General features: G+C 43.8%; 1 protein-coding gene across 1 annotated transcript; it reads right to left on the bottom strand.

Moving 5' to 3' along the window:
- Positions 1-1,675: 1,675 nt before the first annotated feature.
- On the bottom strand, positions 1,676-16,192 carry ALDOB (aldolase, fructose-bisphosphate B). Its single transcript, XM_004471285.5, has 9 exons — positions 16,059-16,192; positions 11,379-11,500; positions 10,536-10,747; positions 8,960-9,014; positions 7,924-8,084; positions 6,496-6,579; positions 5,475-5,649; positions 4,853-5,052; positions 1,676-2,683 (listed from the first exon to the last, which is right to left on the bottom strand). The coding sequence occupies exons 2-9, from the start codon at positions 11,488-11,490 to the stop codon at positions 2,588-2,590; spliced, it is 1,095 nt and encodes a 364-aa protein (XP_004471342.1). The 5' UTR covers positions 11,491-11,500; positions 16,059-16,192; the 3' UTR covers positions 1,676-2,587.
- Positions 16,193-16,553: the final 361 nt, after the last annotated feature.

The raw sequence follows: 16,553 nt of genomic DNA, 5'->3' as shown, positions 1-16,553 counted from the left end.
AGTATTCTGCTAAAGCTGAAACTTCTTTTAATTACTTTCAGTGCCCAGTAACAGGTTTAATTTTTAGTGGATGTTCAATAACTACCAGAATAAATCTGACAAAGTAATTAAAACCAAGAAGCCACTAATATATTCACTCAGAAATCATGATGTTAATAGAACCTGAAAGCTAGCCTCACAGCTCATATTACCCTGAGTGGAGGAAATTGTGGGAGTTAAGATCTCAAAGGCAACTGTTGTCCTGTAGTCGAAAAAATGCCATCAGATGATAGCCAGGGAAAATGCATTATATAAATCCTCACCCCCACTGAAATGTAATATGGCCTTGACTAAAAGCTATAAATAACTCGTCCATGATTATAAACTCTGCTCAGCCAACAAATGGGGAGCTAAGAGCTTTCTTTAGAGCATAAGTTCAGTGATTCTGAGTAAGGTGTCAGGAAACATTTTCCCGCAAAAAAGCTATGTTGCACAAAGTGTTAGCAGGGATTCAAGTACTTGCTATTGAATGAGTGAATGCAATAATATAGAAGGCCTACAATACTGGTGGCAGAAATATTGAAACTGCCAGGAACCCTGCCCTTCCCTCCCCATCCTCCCCAACTATATGTCCATTACATGAGAGAGAGATCTGGATTCAAATCTCTTGGCTCTACCATAAAGATGTAACCCTTAGCAAGTATTTTAAGAAATTTAGGCTTGGTTTTATTTTCTGTAATATGAAAGCCCTGGGCTAAGTGGTCTCTAAAATAGGTTTAAATTGCTTCTAAGAATATAGTTCTTAGACAAGTAGCAGAGGTACATGGAAATAAACATTCAAATGTTGTAGAAGGCACATAAGAAGGAAATACCTCTTTCCCTGCATCCTATGTCCAGGCCTTTCTCAAAAGAAGCACATTTAGACTAATTCTTTCTTTAAATGATATGCTTATTCCTGTTTCTTAATTTATCTTTAAGCTTGTCATTTATCTCTGAACTACTCATGGTAAGATATTTTGTTTACTATCTTCTTGTACATTTTAATTATAGATATGCATATTTTAATAATTTATATTCATTTCCTTTATGGCTTTAAGTCTTAAAGCACAATTTTTTTAGATTTATTTATCTCCCCCCCAACCTCATTGTTTGCCCTTGCTGTCTTCTCTCTATATCCATTCACTGTGTGCTCTTGTCTTCCCTTTACAAGGAACTGGGAACCAAACCTGGGGCCTCCTATGTGAGAGAGAGGTACTCAATCGCTTGAGACACCTCCACTCCCTGTTTTGTTGTATCTTTCATAGTGTTTCCTCTTTATGTCTCCTGGTTGCATCATCTTATTGCGTCAGCTCGCTGAGCCAGCCCATCATGCCAGTTCACTGTCTTGCTCATTTTCTCCCAGAGGTACCGAAACCTCCCATGTGGTAGGCAGGTACTCAGTCGCTTGAGCCACATCCATTTCCCTGCACTATTTCTTAATTCATCAATTTTTAGTATTCCCACTTCCCCACTAAGTGATTTACTGCTCCCCTTTTCTTTCCTCCACTTCTCCTTTCCCTTGTTATTTTCCTAGCTTCTGTCAGTTAAACCATGCCTTTTATAATGTCCAATGGTTTTAACATTTAGATTCTCTTGTAACTATTGTCTTCAATGCTTTTTCTATAAGTTGATTCTGAAAACTTGAAAGTCAATAAAGTAGGATTATGCGAATATTATTTATTGCAAAATTAAATTACATGATGTAGAGGAAGATGTAGTCAAGTCCTATGTCACCAAGCCAGGACCACTCAAAAGGGAATATGCCAAGCATCAAAGCCAGATTCTCTTTTCTTACACTCCAGATGTTGCTCGAAATCATGCTGCATTTTAGTTTGCTTCATAGTATGAATGGCTTTGATTTTTAAATATCCTCAAGCTCAGAACCTAGACTGGCAGATTTCAAACTTGGTTGTACATTGGAATGACCTAGGGGTGATCCTGATACTTACAGGATCTCTCACCTGGAGTTTCTGATTTAACTGGGCTGGGCTGTGGTCTGGACTTTTAAAAGTTTGCCAGGTAATTCCAATGAGTAGCAAGCATTGCGGACCCTGCCCACCAATGCCAGCTAAGTCCAGTGGAGTCAAAAGTAATGACATATACAGAGCCCTTTGAAAATATAAGCAGAAAACTAGAAGTCAGATACCAACTGCAGGTTTACAGAATACTTTATTTTCCAGTAGCAGCTGTCTCCTTCATAACCTACTGCTGCTAAGACTGTTTAATAAGATGCACTTCTCTATACTTTGCTTTCAAAGTGTTTCGTTCAGTGGTTGTGATTAGATTTTGTTTTAAAATCTATTCTTTTCCTCAGGTGACTGACTACTCGGGAGTGGAGAGTTGAAAGTATTGCTAGAAAACCATTTTGTGGAAATGTCAAATCTTTGATATTTATATGTGTATATTGATTTATTTTTTTCCCTTGTGGCTAAGAATTTAACAGATAATGTGTGTCCAGTTGTTCCCATCTAATTTTGTCTAATTTCCAGGGTTGGTCAAAAGGTCGCTCCTTTTCAGCTCCTGCTAAGATACCCAGAAGAGCTAGAGCAAGGCTAGCTGGCGTGAGGTTCTAGTAGGTATAGCTGGCAGTGAAGAGCGACTGGGTGGAGGCTGCACCAGAAGAGCCCGTGTGAACATACTGCCCTTCAGCTGCCTGGTGGTTAGCCTACAAAACAAGGGGGAGGAGTTAGAGTAAACGCAAGCCCCATGTCTGACTCTCCCTGCATCTCTCATCTGTAGCCAGCTTTCAAAAAAATTTTTTTTCCTTACAATCATTTTTGCCGAATATTGCTGCTGCTACCATCCCCTTCCTTCTAAAACATGTCTTTTATTATCTGAAGACTTCTTTGGCAAAGTCTGTGTCAGTTACTGGGAGTGTTTCTTTTTAGTATCAATATGACAACAGTACTAGAAATTAATGTTGAGAAACTTCTCACTAGCATTAGCACCCTACAGCCAAAAAATAAGTATTATTTTAAAATTTCCATCTTCTACCTCTATTTGACCACAAGAACATGTAATCTTTATATAATTGTGATGATAATATCATTTGATTCCCTGCGTAAATTCCAATCAGAGGTATGTTCAGATTATGAAACTCGTGATAATAATGAACATTGCTCAATAGCACCACTCTTTCCGATCACTGGTGCCATTGTCTGCTGTCTCCAAGACCTATTTCTCCATCTTAGATCAGAGGGTACCAAAGTGTGTTTCATGGACCATATGCATCACTTGGAAAATCCAAACTTGGAATCCTTTGGCCTCAACACAGACCTACTGAAACAGAAATTTGGGGGGTAGGGTCCAGCAATCTGTGTTTTAACAAGCCTTCTAGGTGCTTCTGCTGTGTGCTTAAGCTTGAGAAGCAAGGTCCAAGAGGATAAACCCAGCTTCCCTGTTCTGTGGATGAAGGCCCCTCCATCATCTTAACTCTATTTCCCCACCTCATCAGCCCTATGCCAGCACATCCCTACTCTGGGCTCAACCATACTCATACTCTCTCACAGGAGAAAGAACCATCTCTAAAATCTCATACCTCTCTTGGGCCCCAGATTGATTTTTGAGGTTCTGAGGGGCCTTCCTTTTCTTAATGGCTCTTTGTGGGGCCTTCCTTAATGCCCCAAGCTTCTGGCTACACTTGATTCCCTGCCCATACTCCCAGGTGGTCAGCAAGAAAAAAGGAACTATCACTAAACTTAAGCAGCCTTCCATCTCCTATTAAATTTTTATTTTTTTACCCTGCTATTTCTGAATCTACCTACATGCTTACGAGAGCTGTTAGGGAAATTTAGGAATGAAGCTAATGCTCCACAAACTCACTTTCTCTTGTGCTTGGCCTTAATGTCTGGTCAATCTCTGAGCAGACTCCTGCAGCAGCTATTCTAACCTTCCCCACGGTTGGGACTGGCATCTCCATTCTCTGATCACTCGCCACAGATGTTTCTCACCTTCAGTCAACTGCTGCATTTCTTCACCTCTCCAGAACTGATTTCAAACTCATTCTCTTCCTTCTTTTCTGCCTCTTTTCTTAAGACCAGCTCTGCCACCTATGTCTAATATTTAATCTCATGCAATCCGGTTTCCTAGTCCTTGTTCCCTCAATTATTCCCACTCTCCCAATCTTTAATCTCTCTTCTGCTTCCTTCTGCTTTACATTTAAACATTCCCAGTCTCTCCTATTTGGAAAGACTCTAAGGTCCCTAAGGGCTTTGTCTGATTTGGTCACTCCCATGCTTGGCTCATAGCAGGCACTCAAAAAGTAATGGTTTTCTAATTGAATAAAACCTCCTTTGCCTCATTTTTTTCTGGTGACCTTTATGGGTCTTTCCCTGACAAACTTCTTAAAGGTGCACCTTTCCTCTTGTCTCTCTATTGAAAATGTTTTGCTGAGGCCACTGATAGGCTCCCAAATCCCAATCTTGGTGCCTTTATGCAGCCTTGGTTTTGAATCTCTCTGGAGCATGTCACTGACTCTTTGAAACTTTCTATTTCTTCCCAGAATCTTTGGTTTTGCCTATCCATATTATTTATTGCTGCTTTTCTTGATGGCTTCATTTCTTCCTCTTCCCAAAATGAAAGGGGTCCCAGGTACAATGGATATTTCCTCTGACGTGTCTCAGTTGGGATCTGCCTTCCATCCTCATCAACTATACCCCCAATGTGGATAATTCAATACTCTCCCTAGCCCTAACCTTCCAATTGAACAATAATGCTACATCTTCAAATACCTAGTAGACCCTATCTGAAGATACCTTTGTAGCGTGAAGAAAACAATGCACCTCTCTTTGGGAGAGTCAAAGGCCCCAAGTATTAACTGGATCAAGCATCTTACCACAGCCCGCTTCATAAAAGCCTCCTGGGTTGCCTTCTTGTTTGCAGCCTTGCCATTCCAGGCGGCAAGTGCGCTGGCCTGCAGGGCGCGTCCATAAGAGAAACTTAGTTTCCAGGGTCTTGGTAGAGGGCAAAGGTTGATAGCATTGAGGTTGAGAGTGGCATCCTCTTCACTCATGCCACCAGACAAAAAGCAGATGCCTGGAAGCAGAGAAGCCAATATACTCTTTTAGACCCATCTTATGGACCCTGCTTGAGAAAGCAAGCAATGAACCTAAAAGAAATGTCATATTTCAACCTTTTCACTGCTTGGTATGTATGGGATTCTGACTCAGAGAACTCAGTTTGCCTTTGCTGGGGCGAGTTGAGATAAGGAGAGGAGGACTTTCCTAAGTAAAAGAGGCAGTGAAAATTCTGAGGAAATAAATGGATTGTCCAGGGGCACTTGGACAGGCCTAAGATAGTTGGTATCATGGAGTGCGAGGGGAAGTGCTGGCTGCCTGGGAGATAGCAGAAGTTCTCTATTTCATGGATAGAAGCAGAATCTTGGACAAACACAAAAGCCTGCGGCATTCCTTTAAAGGCTGAGGGCTCAGACCTTGAGTCAGAGAAGACGACCTTACCAGGAACAGCAGCAGGGACAGTACGATGGAGAGCTGTGACGGTGGCCATAGCCACTTGCTCTGGAGTATACTTCTTGGTGCAGGCATGTCCAGCAGTCACCATGTTGGGCTTTAGCAGGGTGCCCTCCAGGTAAACATGATGGTCATTCAGGGCCTTGTACATAGCAGCCAGGACCTGTGGAACAAGAGGTCCAAACAGGTGGAACCCAGAGTCAGCCAGAGTCACTTGTCCAGTACAGGGATGCAGGATAAAGTGATTCCCATACTGCTCCCCACAAGATACCCAGCCAAGCCTCACAATGGCATTGCAAATCATAGCCACTGAGAACAGCCAAGCTGGCCTTTCCCACCACCCCTCCTCAAGCTGCTGTACTACAGAGACTGCTGACAGGGCCCTGCTTCCTAGAGGCCCTTCACTCCTTCCTTCCTTCTTACTGTCTTTAGTCATTGTCACCCCATTTTGAGATTGCCTCGGTTGAGTTATTTGGGGTATATCTAAACTGGCCTCCATGGCCCATCCCCTGAGAAGCTGAGTGGGCATAAAAGAGCATACATTTTAGAGACAGAAGTGCTTTCAGTGGGCTACTTTCAGCCCATCTATATTTTGCAAGTGGGAAAATGGAGGTCAAGCCACATGATAACTCTCCTACTCTCTCACAGCATATGAGAACCACCCTCTTTCAGGTATACTGTGGCAAACTTAGAAAATCAAAGGTGAACAAAGTACTTTCTAATGACATTTTCTTTTGCGAGACCAGAAAGGTACTATGACTTGCCCAAGGTCCTGCAAGAGGAAAAATGGAGTCTTAAACCCGAGTCTTGGCAATGTAAATCCTGTGCTTTTTCCATAAGGAGCATACCACTTGACAAAAGTGGAAGGATTGATAAGTACCCCCTTAGCTTCTCAGTGTTACAGAATGACACTAACCTGGAGAAGCTTTCAAATATAAAAGAGTCATAACAGCTGGTACTTCAAAACAAGACTTTCAAATGGAATTGGGGCCTTAACTTCAAAACTTACCTTCTCAGTAACATATTGGCAGTGTTCCATGTCATGGTCTCCATCGGGAATGACTTCTGGTTCAACAATGGGTACCAATCCATTCTAAGGAAAAAGGGGAGAAAAAAGTGAAGCTGTGCTTACTGTGATCCTTTCCTTAGGAGGAGATTCTAAAGTTGAAACTTAGAAAACATGAAGTCCTCATGGAGAAATACTCTACAGGTGACTTAAAGGCAGTCTAGGTGTCTAGGGAGCATTTGTGGCTTAGCCAGAAAGAAAAAACCAGTGAGGTAAAAATATTATTCTCTGAAAGGGAATGGGGTAAAAAAATTAAATATAAACACCCAATTTCTATCTCATTCTAGAGACTATTCCAGCTACCCCAGGATCTAGCTCTATCCTTTGTGGCAGTCAAGTTTTAATCCTAAAGAAAAACGCCTCTTGTGTGGGTCAATTAAGGATTTCAAGCAGTGCTCACAGTTCTAACTGGGAATTTCCAGGTGCCCACAGCTGTAGTAACCCCCACATAGTACTCACAGAAGCAAATCAGACCAAACGTATGTTATGGATTAAATCATGTTCCTCCCTAAACGCATGCCATGTTCAAGCCCTAACCTCCGGTCCTATGGATGTGAACCCATTTGTAAAGAGGATCTTCGAAGATGTTATTCATTAAGGTGAGGACAAACAGAATAAGGGCTGACCTTAATCCATTAAGACTGGAGTCCTTATAAATAGAGTAAGTTTGAACACAGGAGTAATAGGAGACAGAAGAGAGATGACCATGTGATGCAGGCAGAGAGATTGAGTTATGAAGTATTGGCAAGCCACCACCAGAACACTACAGACTTCAACAAAAGCATGGCCCCTCTAACCTTGATTTTGGACTTCTGACCTGCAAAACTATGAGACAACAAATTCCTGCTTTTAAGTGTGTAGTATGTGTTACAGCAGCCGTGGAAAACTAAGACAACTTGTATTCCAGAGATTCTTCCACACATGTGGGAAGCCTTTGGTATCAAGTCACCATCCTCCCAGAAACTGGACTGGGAATAGGTCAAAGCTGTTACATACACACACACACACATACACACACAGAGCTAAGAGGTAAGAAGATCATCAGTGGTCTTGGCCTTCATGAAGCACAGAGAAGCAAATGTCTGGTGTCAAGAGCCCAATCCCTGTTAAGACTCAGCTTATCGCTCTTTGGCAATGGGCAGCAAATGAGGGCATTAGCTTTTTGAGCTCATAGCTAAGTGAGACTCCTGCTGGCTTGTAGGACCAACTCTTTCCCTAACACACTTGGCTATACCAAAAACCGGGAGCAATTCCACCAGGGTATAGTGGCAGGGGATGAGGAGGGCCGATGTATGGTTAAATAAAATTGGGAAGACTGGACCTAGAGGAAATTCTAGCTTCATATTTTAGTGCAAGGAGAAGGCAAAGCACCTGCTGGCAGATACTGGCATAGCGGGCCAGGGTGTAGGCATTCTCCTGGATAGCAAGGTTGGATGGACACTGGTCGGCAATCCTCAGCACAGCACGCCACTTCCCAAAGTCAGCACCATCCTTCTTGTACTGAGCACAGCGTTCGGACAGGCCGTCAAGCCCTGCAAGTCACAAAAGAGAGAGGAAGGCTTCTGTGGGCCTGTTCCTGTCCCTGGTCATGGGGCCTCTGATAAAGTGAAGGAGCTCTCTCTTGCTTTAGCCTTCTGTCAGTGGAGTTTCAGGAATGAAAAAGCCCAAGTAAATGTGCATTCATCCCAATCATGGGTCAGGAGACCCGAGTGTCATGATGACAGTTCTCATGTACATAGTGGATACTCAGGGAGTGGAATGGATGGACCTAATATTTGTTTAGTACTTACTATGTCCCTGGCATATTTCTAGGCATTTTATATACCTAATCTCTTTTAATTATCATAACAACCATAATAAGTAATATTATACCCACCTTATAGATGTAGAAACTGAGGTCATACAGCTAAAAAATGACAGAACTGGGATTTGGATTCTGCTTAGCTAACCCAAAGATGGGGTTAGATTTGTCTACAGGGAAAGTAAAGTATCTTGCAAAATTATCTAAGTACTAAGTGATGGAGCCAGGATTGATACCCAGATGTGTCTGAGCCCTAAGCCTGGAACTGTTTCCTCTCTACTGCTGCTGGATTGTTCTCTAAAGAGAATAGCTCCACAAACAGAGTATACTAATTAGACCCTAAATTAGGTGTACATTATCTAATTTAATCCCCACAACTATTCCAAAAGTAGATTTTGTTATCTTGTTTTGGGAGAACAGAACTGACATTCAGAGCATTATCCAAAGTCACAGAGTTATTAAATGGAGGGACTGAGCTTCCCAACTAAGTGTATGTGGCTGTAAAACCAGTGAAGTTCACACTGTGTTTTCCCTTGCTCACTTCTTTGCTTGCCTTCATTTCTAGCTTGTGTTGGTATGACTCGGATCTGTGGCCAATAGTCTTACCTTGAATGGTGGTTTCTTTGTTTGTGCCTGCAAGAGGAGCAGCTCCTTGGTCTAACTGTGAACACAAAAAATTAACAAGTAATTAATAGGTGCCTGATGTCACAGTAAAACATAGAGCCCCTGAGGCTACTAGTTCTCATCTTTCACAAACCAAGGAGTTGAATTAGGAAGGGAAGTCACCTGGAAGGAATAATGTGAGGGTGTGAATCCTCAGGGATTCCATGGAATACAAGGAAAGTACAGGCTAGAGCTAAGAAGTGAGAAGTAATCCTATAGTGTCTGGGATGCAGAGGTGCAATATAAGGGCAGCTTCCTTCACATCATTTATTCATTGATTCATTGATTCAAGAGACCATTATTACTATATAACACAGGGAAGCCAGTGGTAGAAGATGGACTGTGGTTAACAGAATATGAGAATGTTCTCTCATGAATGATAACAAATATATAATAATACTAATACAGGGTGTTAACAATTAGGTGAGTTGCAAGAAAAATACACCAAATGTAAGATAACGGCTATCATTAGTAGAAATTTTTTGTTTGTTTGGAAAACTAAATAAAATACATGCTTTATTCAGTGCTATGTACTTATACTGACTTACCATCAGTGTTAAAACACAGGACTCACTTGGTGAATTGTGAGAACACTGTCTTGATTAATTTTTTTTAACGAATCAATTTTATGAATAGATATTAATAAACATACAATTCATCCAAAGTGTACAATCAATGGTATTAGTAGCAATATTTTGATGATGCTCTTTCACAACAATGCAAGGTTTTGGTGGTGGGGTGCTGTATGGGAGGCCTGTATGATGATAATGCATGTTTGCTTTGTAAACTCACAACTTTTACTATACACTTATTATGTATGTTCATATATGAATGATATACGTCAGTAAAATTTTATTAAAAAAATATACACATACAACATGAAGAAAAGAGAGACAATGATTGAGTACCAGGCACTGTGTTAGTTCAGGAGGCAGAGAGAATAAGGAAGAGCCTCTACCTCAGGTCAGCAGAGGCTAAGATCCTACCTTCTACTGCTAGCCCGAGTTTGGTTCGACCCTTCACTGCCTGTGGGCAACTTGTATTATACCTTATAGTTTAGTTTTCTCATCTCTTCGTGTCCAAAGGATTAAGAGTGCTTGCCATTGGCAACACTCAACAAATACAAGTTTTCACCTTTGAGATACCTGGGCGGTACTAGAAGAGCTGATTACACGACAGAACAGGTAGTGCTTTAATAATAACAGCTAACATTAATTGAACTATTCTAATGTTCAATTGAAAACTCGATTAATCTTAACAAGAATCACATGAGGTAGGTACTATTATTTCCATTTAAAAATGGAGGGATTGAGACGCTGAGAGACTAAATACCATGTGGAAACCTGGTTGAAAGAGAGCAGTGGAAGAAGAGTCTAGAAGAGGATGTGGTTCTCTGTGGGAAGACCACCAGGAAAAGGCGCGAGGACAGGACTCGGGAGGAGAACGCTGCGAGGGTCGACACCGCCCCGCCCGCCTGCGGGGGCCCCCACAGCGGGCAGCCGCGCGCGCAAGTCCTCACCTTGATTCCCACCACGATGCCCTTCTCCTTGAGGATGTTTCTGAACAGCTTTCCCTGGCTGTCCTTCTGGTAGAGGGTCTCGTGGAAAAGGATCACGCCGCCGATGCTGCGGTTGACGGAGTCGTCGGTGGTGAAGAGAAGCTCCCGGAACTGCCGGCGGTTCTCCTCGGTGTTCTCCACCCGGATGCGCTGCAGGCGGTTTCCCATGGTGCCTAGGGAGCGCCGTGGGCGCCATTGGGCGTCGTCAGCCCCGCCCGCCGCGGGGCTCCGTCCTTCTCAACCACAGCTTCTAAACTCCTGCCCTGGGTTGTTCCCCAGAGGACGGACCTTGGTTTCTGCCAGGGCTCTGGTGGGGAAGTGTCCCCTGGGGGGCCTGGGCATGTTGGGGTCAGGAAACTACCCCTGGGTCCAGCGAGGTTCTAACGCCCTCAGGCCGCTCCAGTGCCCCCCCCCCCTCCCGTCCATCCTCCACCGTGGCGGGTGTCAGTGCGGTGGGGGGAGTAAGGGGGCACTCGTGACCGCTCTGGCTGTTTGCCTTTACCTGGAGGGTGACACCAGCCCTCCACACTGCCCCTCGGGCCGACCTGGGGTTCTCCCAGCCACCGGCCCTGCCCTGTTCCGGATACAGCGACTCCCCGCCCTTCCCGATGACCATGGGGTTCAGGAATCTGCTTGCTGACACTGCAGGACTCAAATGTCCTTGCGTCCTGAGTCTCCTGGTGCCACCATCCTGTACATGGAGTTTACTTCCTCTGAGAGGAAGGGGAATGTAATTATCAGTTGCTTTTGCTGAGCGTGGAAACACGAGGGTGCTTGTGTGAGGACACTGCCTCTTGCACTCACCTACAGACTCATCTGCAGCCAGGATCCCCTTCCCATTTGCAACAATGCGCTGGGCGATTTCGGAGAGCTCCTTCTTCTGTTCTGGGGTGAGGGCTGAAAATCGGTGGGCCATGGTGGCAGGTCTGAAAATGAGGGCAGAAGGGTCACGAGGAGAGCTATGGGCAGCCCACAGAATCCCACACTCAGGTGGATCCACTGCGGTGACAAGCAGGGTAAACTGACAACGATCCTCCGATACTTAAGGCCCGTTTCCACAGCTGGGCACATAAATGAGACCCGTTTTGGTTCGTTTTAGTTCACCCTAGACTAACCATAATGGATGAAGGTGGAATGCCAAATGTTTGTGATCATCGTAAACAGAATGCTTTCCAAGAGACCTTTAGGATCATTGACCAGAAGATCCAACCAGCTGAGAGGCCCAATGGAATCAAACAGAGCAAGCTTCAGTAAGCATCTATGTCTCAATTCTTTGGATTCCTGGTGCCATCTGGTGCCCTGGTGCCATCTGGTGCCCTGGCAGGCCAGGGAGGCTGTTGCGTCTGTGGTTATCCAGCCCGTTTGCTCTTTTAGGCTGTAGTCCCACCATATCGCTTTCCAGGCACCAAGCTTGAGAGGAGAAACCCATGCTCAGCCTGGAAGCCCCTGCCCTTCAATTTTGGGACAGAGAGGGTGGGGAGCCAGGCTCGTCTTTCCTATGTCAACCAGCTATGAGACCACTTGGAGTATACCAGGGAGTTTTCCTCACTGCCTCTGGGCTGGGGCTTCCCATGGCCCTGGAGATGCTGAAGTCAAATGGCGATCCCTGCCCCAGTAACTCTGAGCTTTGCAGCTTCAGCAAGGACGGACTCTGACTCAAAGACCCTCTGGCCAAGCAGCTTCCTCAGCAGCGGGTCCACTGAATGGGATTATGCCCCTGTTCATCTGTCACTCTAGCTTCCTCTTAAAAATGCAGGCTTCCAGAGCTTTCATCTTGGGTGTTGTAAAGAGAGGGTTTTGCATAGGTTGGGCTCTCAAAAATTTGTTAGTGAAGATCATCTTGAGTGGCCTTCTGTCACCACAGGCCTCTCCCCCTATACTTTCAAAGAATGGATGCCCCATGCCAACATATTATTTTCTGTAAGCCTAGGAAGGCCTCAGTTCTCACTTGATCCACTTGGCAACAGGGTAACCAGGACAGATATTATCTTCATCAATGAGCAAGCTCAGGCTTAGTGAAATTAACCAGTTTGCCCAAGTACCCTCCCCGTGCCTCCCCTCGTGGCAAGTCCAACTTTTCACATTTTCTGCATCCCTTTAAGACAGGCTCTCAGAACCCTGCCTCTTGAGGTTGGAGTTGACAGCTACTGAACTAATTCACAAGAAGGCAGAGTGACTTAATTGTTGCCATCCTCTAATCCCAGTTCTGTCTTAACCCAAAAGAATGGGACCAAAATGATGTCACTGGGGCACTTAGTTGGGGGGAAGGCAGCAATTTCTAGAGAAGATATTTCAAGGTTTCTTCATAGCCCAGCTACCTGCAACGGTATTTCCCCTGCTTTAAGTATTAGTCCATAAAAAAAAAAAAAGTAAATTAATAATAATAATAGTATTAGTCCCTAAAACTGTAATCAGGAAGTTTTACTGTTGGACCTGGCCTCTAGAGCTTCAGGCCAACGTGGGGATGGTGACCTTCAGGCCAAGTGCAAATTTCGCCCCCCCCCCCCTTTAGGTATTTTCACAAGAGTCGATGATTAAAGAAGTTTCCTTAAGGCAACAAAAGGTAAAAAGAGTTTAGTAATAATAACATTACCATTTATTGCCAAGCACTTTGCTAATTGCTGTACATGCACTGTATAAATTGTTCCTTCACAATAATCCTACAAGGTTGCTGGCCTTTTTGTCCTCTTCTCCAATTTAGAAGATCATTATGAGAGTTTCAATTATTAGTCCAAAAATATAGATAATAAGGTTCAAGGTCAGGGTAAGGGACATTACTACTCTCTATGCAAGGACAGAGTGAGCTTGGTGAGAGGACTAGGTCTTTGAATGACACCTAATGTCCTTGGTGATATCCTTGGTGGGTCACTGCCTCCACACCACTGGCATTTCTACTTCATGCACATTGTATACATAGAAGGCTGCTTCTAGATCAGACTGACCTGGTGTCAGGCACCAGCGCTGTCCCCACCCTCGCTGGGACCTTGACCAAGACAGGTAACTTCTCTGAGTCTTAGTTCACTATGAACTGATTGGTGACATTATCTGCTGTGGTTGTCTCATTACCAAGTGGATCGAATGAGAAGGTCAAGGACATGCCTTATAGTTGCTCAAAATACATTTGTCGAGGGAAGCGGATGTGGTCAAGCAACTCAGCTCCTGCCTACCACATGGGAGGTCTCTGCTTTGGTTTCCAATGCCTCCTAAAGAAGACAGCAAGCTGGTGTGATGGGCAGGCACAACAAACTGACACAACAAGATGATGCAACAAAAGACACAAGAAGAAAAAACGTAATGAGAGACACAAAAAAGCAGGGAGCAGAGGTTCCCAGTGCCCCCTAAAGAAGACAGTGAGCTGACGCAACGGGCAGGTGTGATGAGCTGATGCAACAAGAAACACAGGGAGGAAAGCATAATAAAGACTCAACAAAGCAGGGAGTGGAGGTACTCAAGCATTTAGGCGCCTCCCTCCCACACCATAGGTTCTGGGTTTGGCTCCTGGTGTCTCCTAAAGAAACAAGGAAGACAAACACAGCAAGTGTAAAACATTGAGTGGGGTGGGGAGAAATAAAATAAATCTTAAAAAAAGAAAAAAATATTTGCCAAGCTGCTTGACAGACACACAGATGTTTCTATAACATTATGAAAATGTCAGGTGTCACATTTCTCTCTTTTTCCGTTTTTGTCTTTTGGGTTTTTTTTAAAGAAATAATTACCCAAGGGATCTCCATGTTTTTAATTACTATCAAGCTATTTCCTTCAGGCTAGTCATGCTGTCTCAAGCAGAATAACAGAGCAAAGATCAAGTTGATTAATACTATTTACAGGAAGTTAAACTTCTACAGAGGGAGTAAAGGTCTGTACCACATCAGCACAAATATTGCCCTCCATTAATCATAAAACAGGGCCACAGGCCAGTGTACCCCATTGGGAACAGGAGGCCAGCCAGGAGTGGGTAAAGATAGAGAACCATTTCTGTATCCCCATAGCCTCTGCTCCCTGAGGGCTCAGGCCATGTTGTTAAGTGTGGTGCAAAGTCGTTCCCATTATATTATTAAGTGAAAAAAGCAAGTTTCAGAAATGTACAATGTCATCCTATATTTTAAATTAAAGAAAGGTCTATACACATTTTGTTGGTGTGTCTATATAAGAAGAGGAAAAAGATCTTGGGGTTACCTCTGGGGAATGGGAGATGAAATAAAGTGACTCTTACATTTCCATATATGCTTTTTAAAAAAATGTTTGACTCATGTACACACACATACACACACTCTACATGTAACAGGTAACATATATGCAAACCCAGGGGAAAGTTTGAGTTTGAATGCATATGAATAGAAGGTAACCACAGCAAAACAGAACTCAAAAATATCCATACTAATCCTCCCACTTTAGAGCTGAGGAAACTGAGGCCCAGGGAGATAGATATCTGATGTCCCTTGCAAATTGTGATGTTCTAGGATTCTAAGTCATGTCCTACTGGCTTATGACTTGGAATCCTTATTCAACAAAAGTGGCAGATGGAGGTTCTGCAAAAAGATATTAGTGAAATATAGATATTTAATTCCTGGAGAAATGTAAAGCAGCAGAGTTCATTTGCTTCTCACATTCAAGGCAGATGGATTTCAAGCAGAGACATGCAGGGTTTCGTTCATGGAAAGCCTACCTTGCCAGGCATTGCTTGCAATGCTTTCCTAGGTGGATGCAGGAAGGTACCCACAGCTTCAGTGCCCGCCCCACCATGCTGGTGACAAGTGCGGTCACGTGTTCTAGGGCATACTTAGGGCAACCCGATACTTTAGACACACAAGGAGCAGCCAGAAAGAGGCCCAAGTGTTGCTCTTCTCACTGAACAGGCACTTAAACCAAAGGAACTCCTGGGCTTCTGGCAACTGCCCCTCATTCCCTGCCCCAGCTCCTCTGTCTCTAGCCTGGGCCTAGGTGTTCCCCAGATATGTTTTGGCTGAAGTGATGAATACCAGGATGATAGAGCACAAGCTTCTCCTGCATCCAAATGGGCCAGTGGAGTCCTAGTAATTATGGAGAGAGAAATTTATTAAAAAGGCAACAGATCCCCACAATATGCCAATTTTTCAGATAGCAGAGCAGATGTACCAAAATAAACCAGCACCTTTCGATTCCTACTGTCTTAATCTGTAGGGACTTTTGGTGCCAGCAGAAACTTTAGAGAGCATCTTGAACAAGCGGAGGGTTTGGAAATTCATGTTCAAACGATGATTTTGCTCTGTGAAGCTGCAAGCCTGTTTTATTTTCTTGTTTGAGCAGTGGGACAAAACCCACCAAGACTTCATTTCTGTGACAAGGAGACTAGCATGTGCCCTTAGTGAGGAAAGCAACCATTTCAGCAGATCTGAACCGCTCAACCAGTTTTTCCTGAACTCAAAGACAAACACACCTTCCCCTGCCTGTACGGTTTCTCGCTCTTTTTAACTCCTTACTCATTGGTACAGTTCTTTTACTTACAGTTTGGGAGAGGAGACTCCTCTTAGATCTCAGAAGCTGTGGGTGAGGCAGCAGCTGCCAAATAGGACGCCTCTTTGTGAATGCACCGCTTTTATTTTGACTTAAACATTTGCCCAACCCTTCCCACTTCGGCCTGGTAAGAATGTATTTCTTTCAATACCTCTGATTGGCTCAAAAACAGCCAATCCTTTTAATCATGCTGGAACACTCCTTAGACTCACTGAAGGCAAAAGCTGCAAGAAGGGTCTGGAAAACCTGTTGTTGCTGATCCAGCCCCTTAAATTTACAGGTGAGAAAAACACGGGAGTCATCAAAGTCAGGTAGCTGGTGAACAGCTCAGCTCTGGGGTCCAAAGGGGATCCTGGGAGGAACATTAGCTTAGCTCTAGCACTTACTAACCTTGACCTAGACATTTTTCCTTCCCCGAACTTTAATTTCCTCCTCTGTGAAGTGGGATCTTAACTTTGCAGAAACAATAAATGAGTTTGTAAAATG

Source organism: Dasypus novemcinctus, chromosome 8 (genome assembly GCF_030445035.2).
Source record: "Dasypus novemcinctus isolate mDasNov1 chromosome 8, mDasNov1.1.hap2, whole genome shotgun sequence".
NCBI classification, from domain to species: Eukaryota; Metazoa; Chordata; class Mammalia; order Cingulata; family Dasypodidae; genus Dasypus; species Dasypus novemcinctus.
Note: the sequence above shows the minus strand (reverse complement) of the source record. Positions and strands in the feature narration are given on the sequence as shown.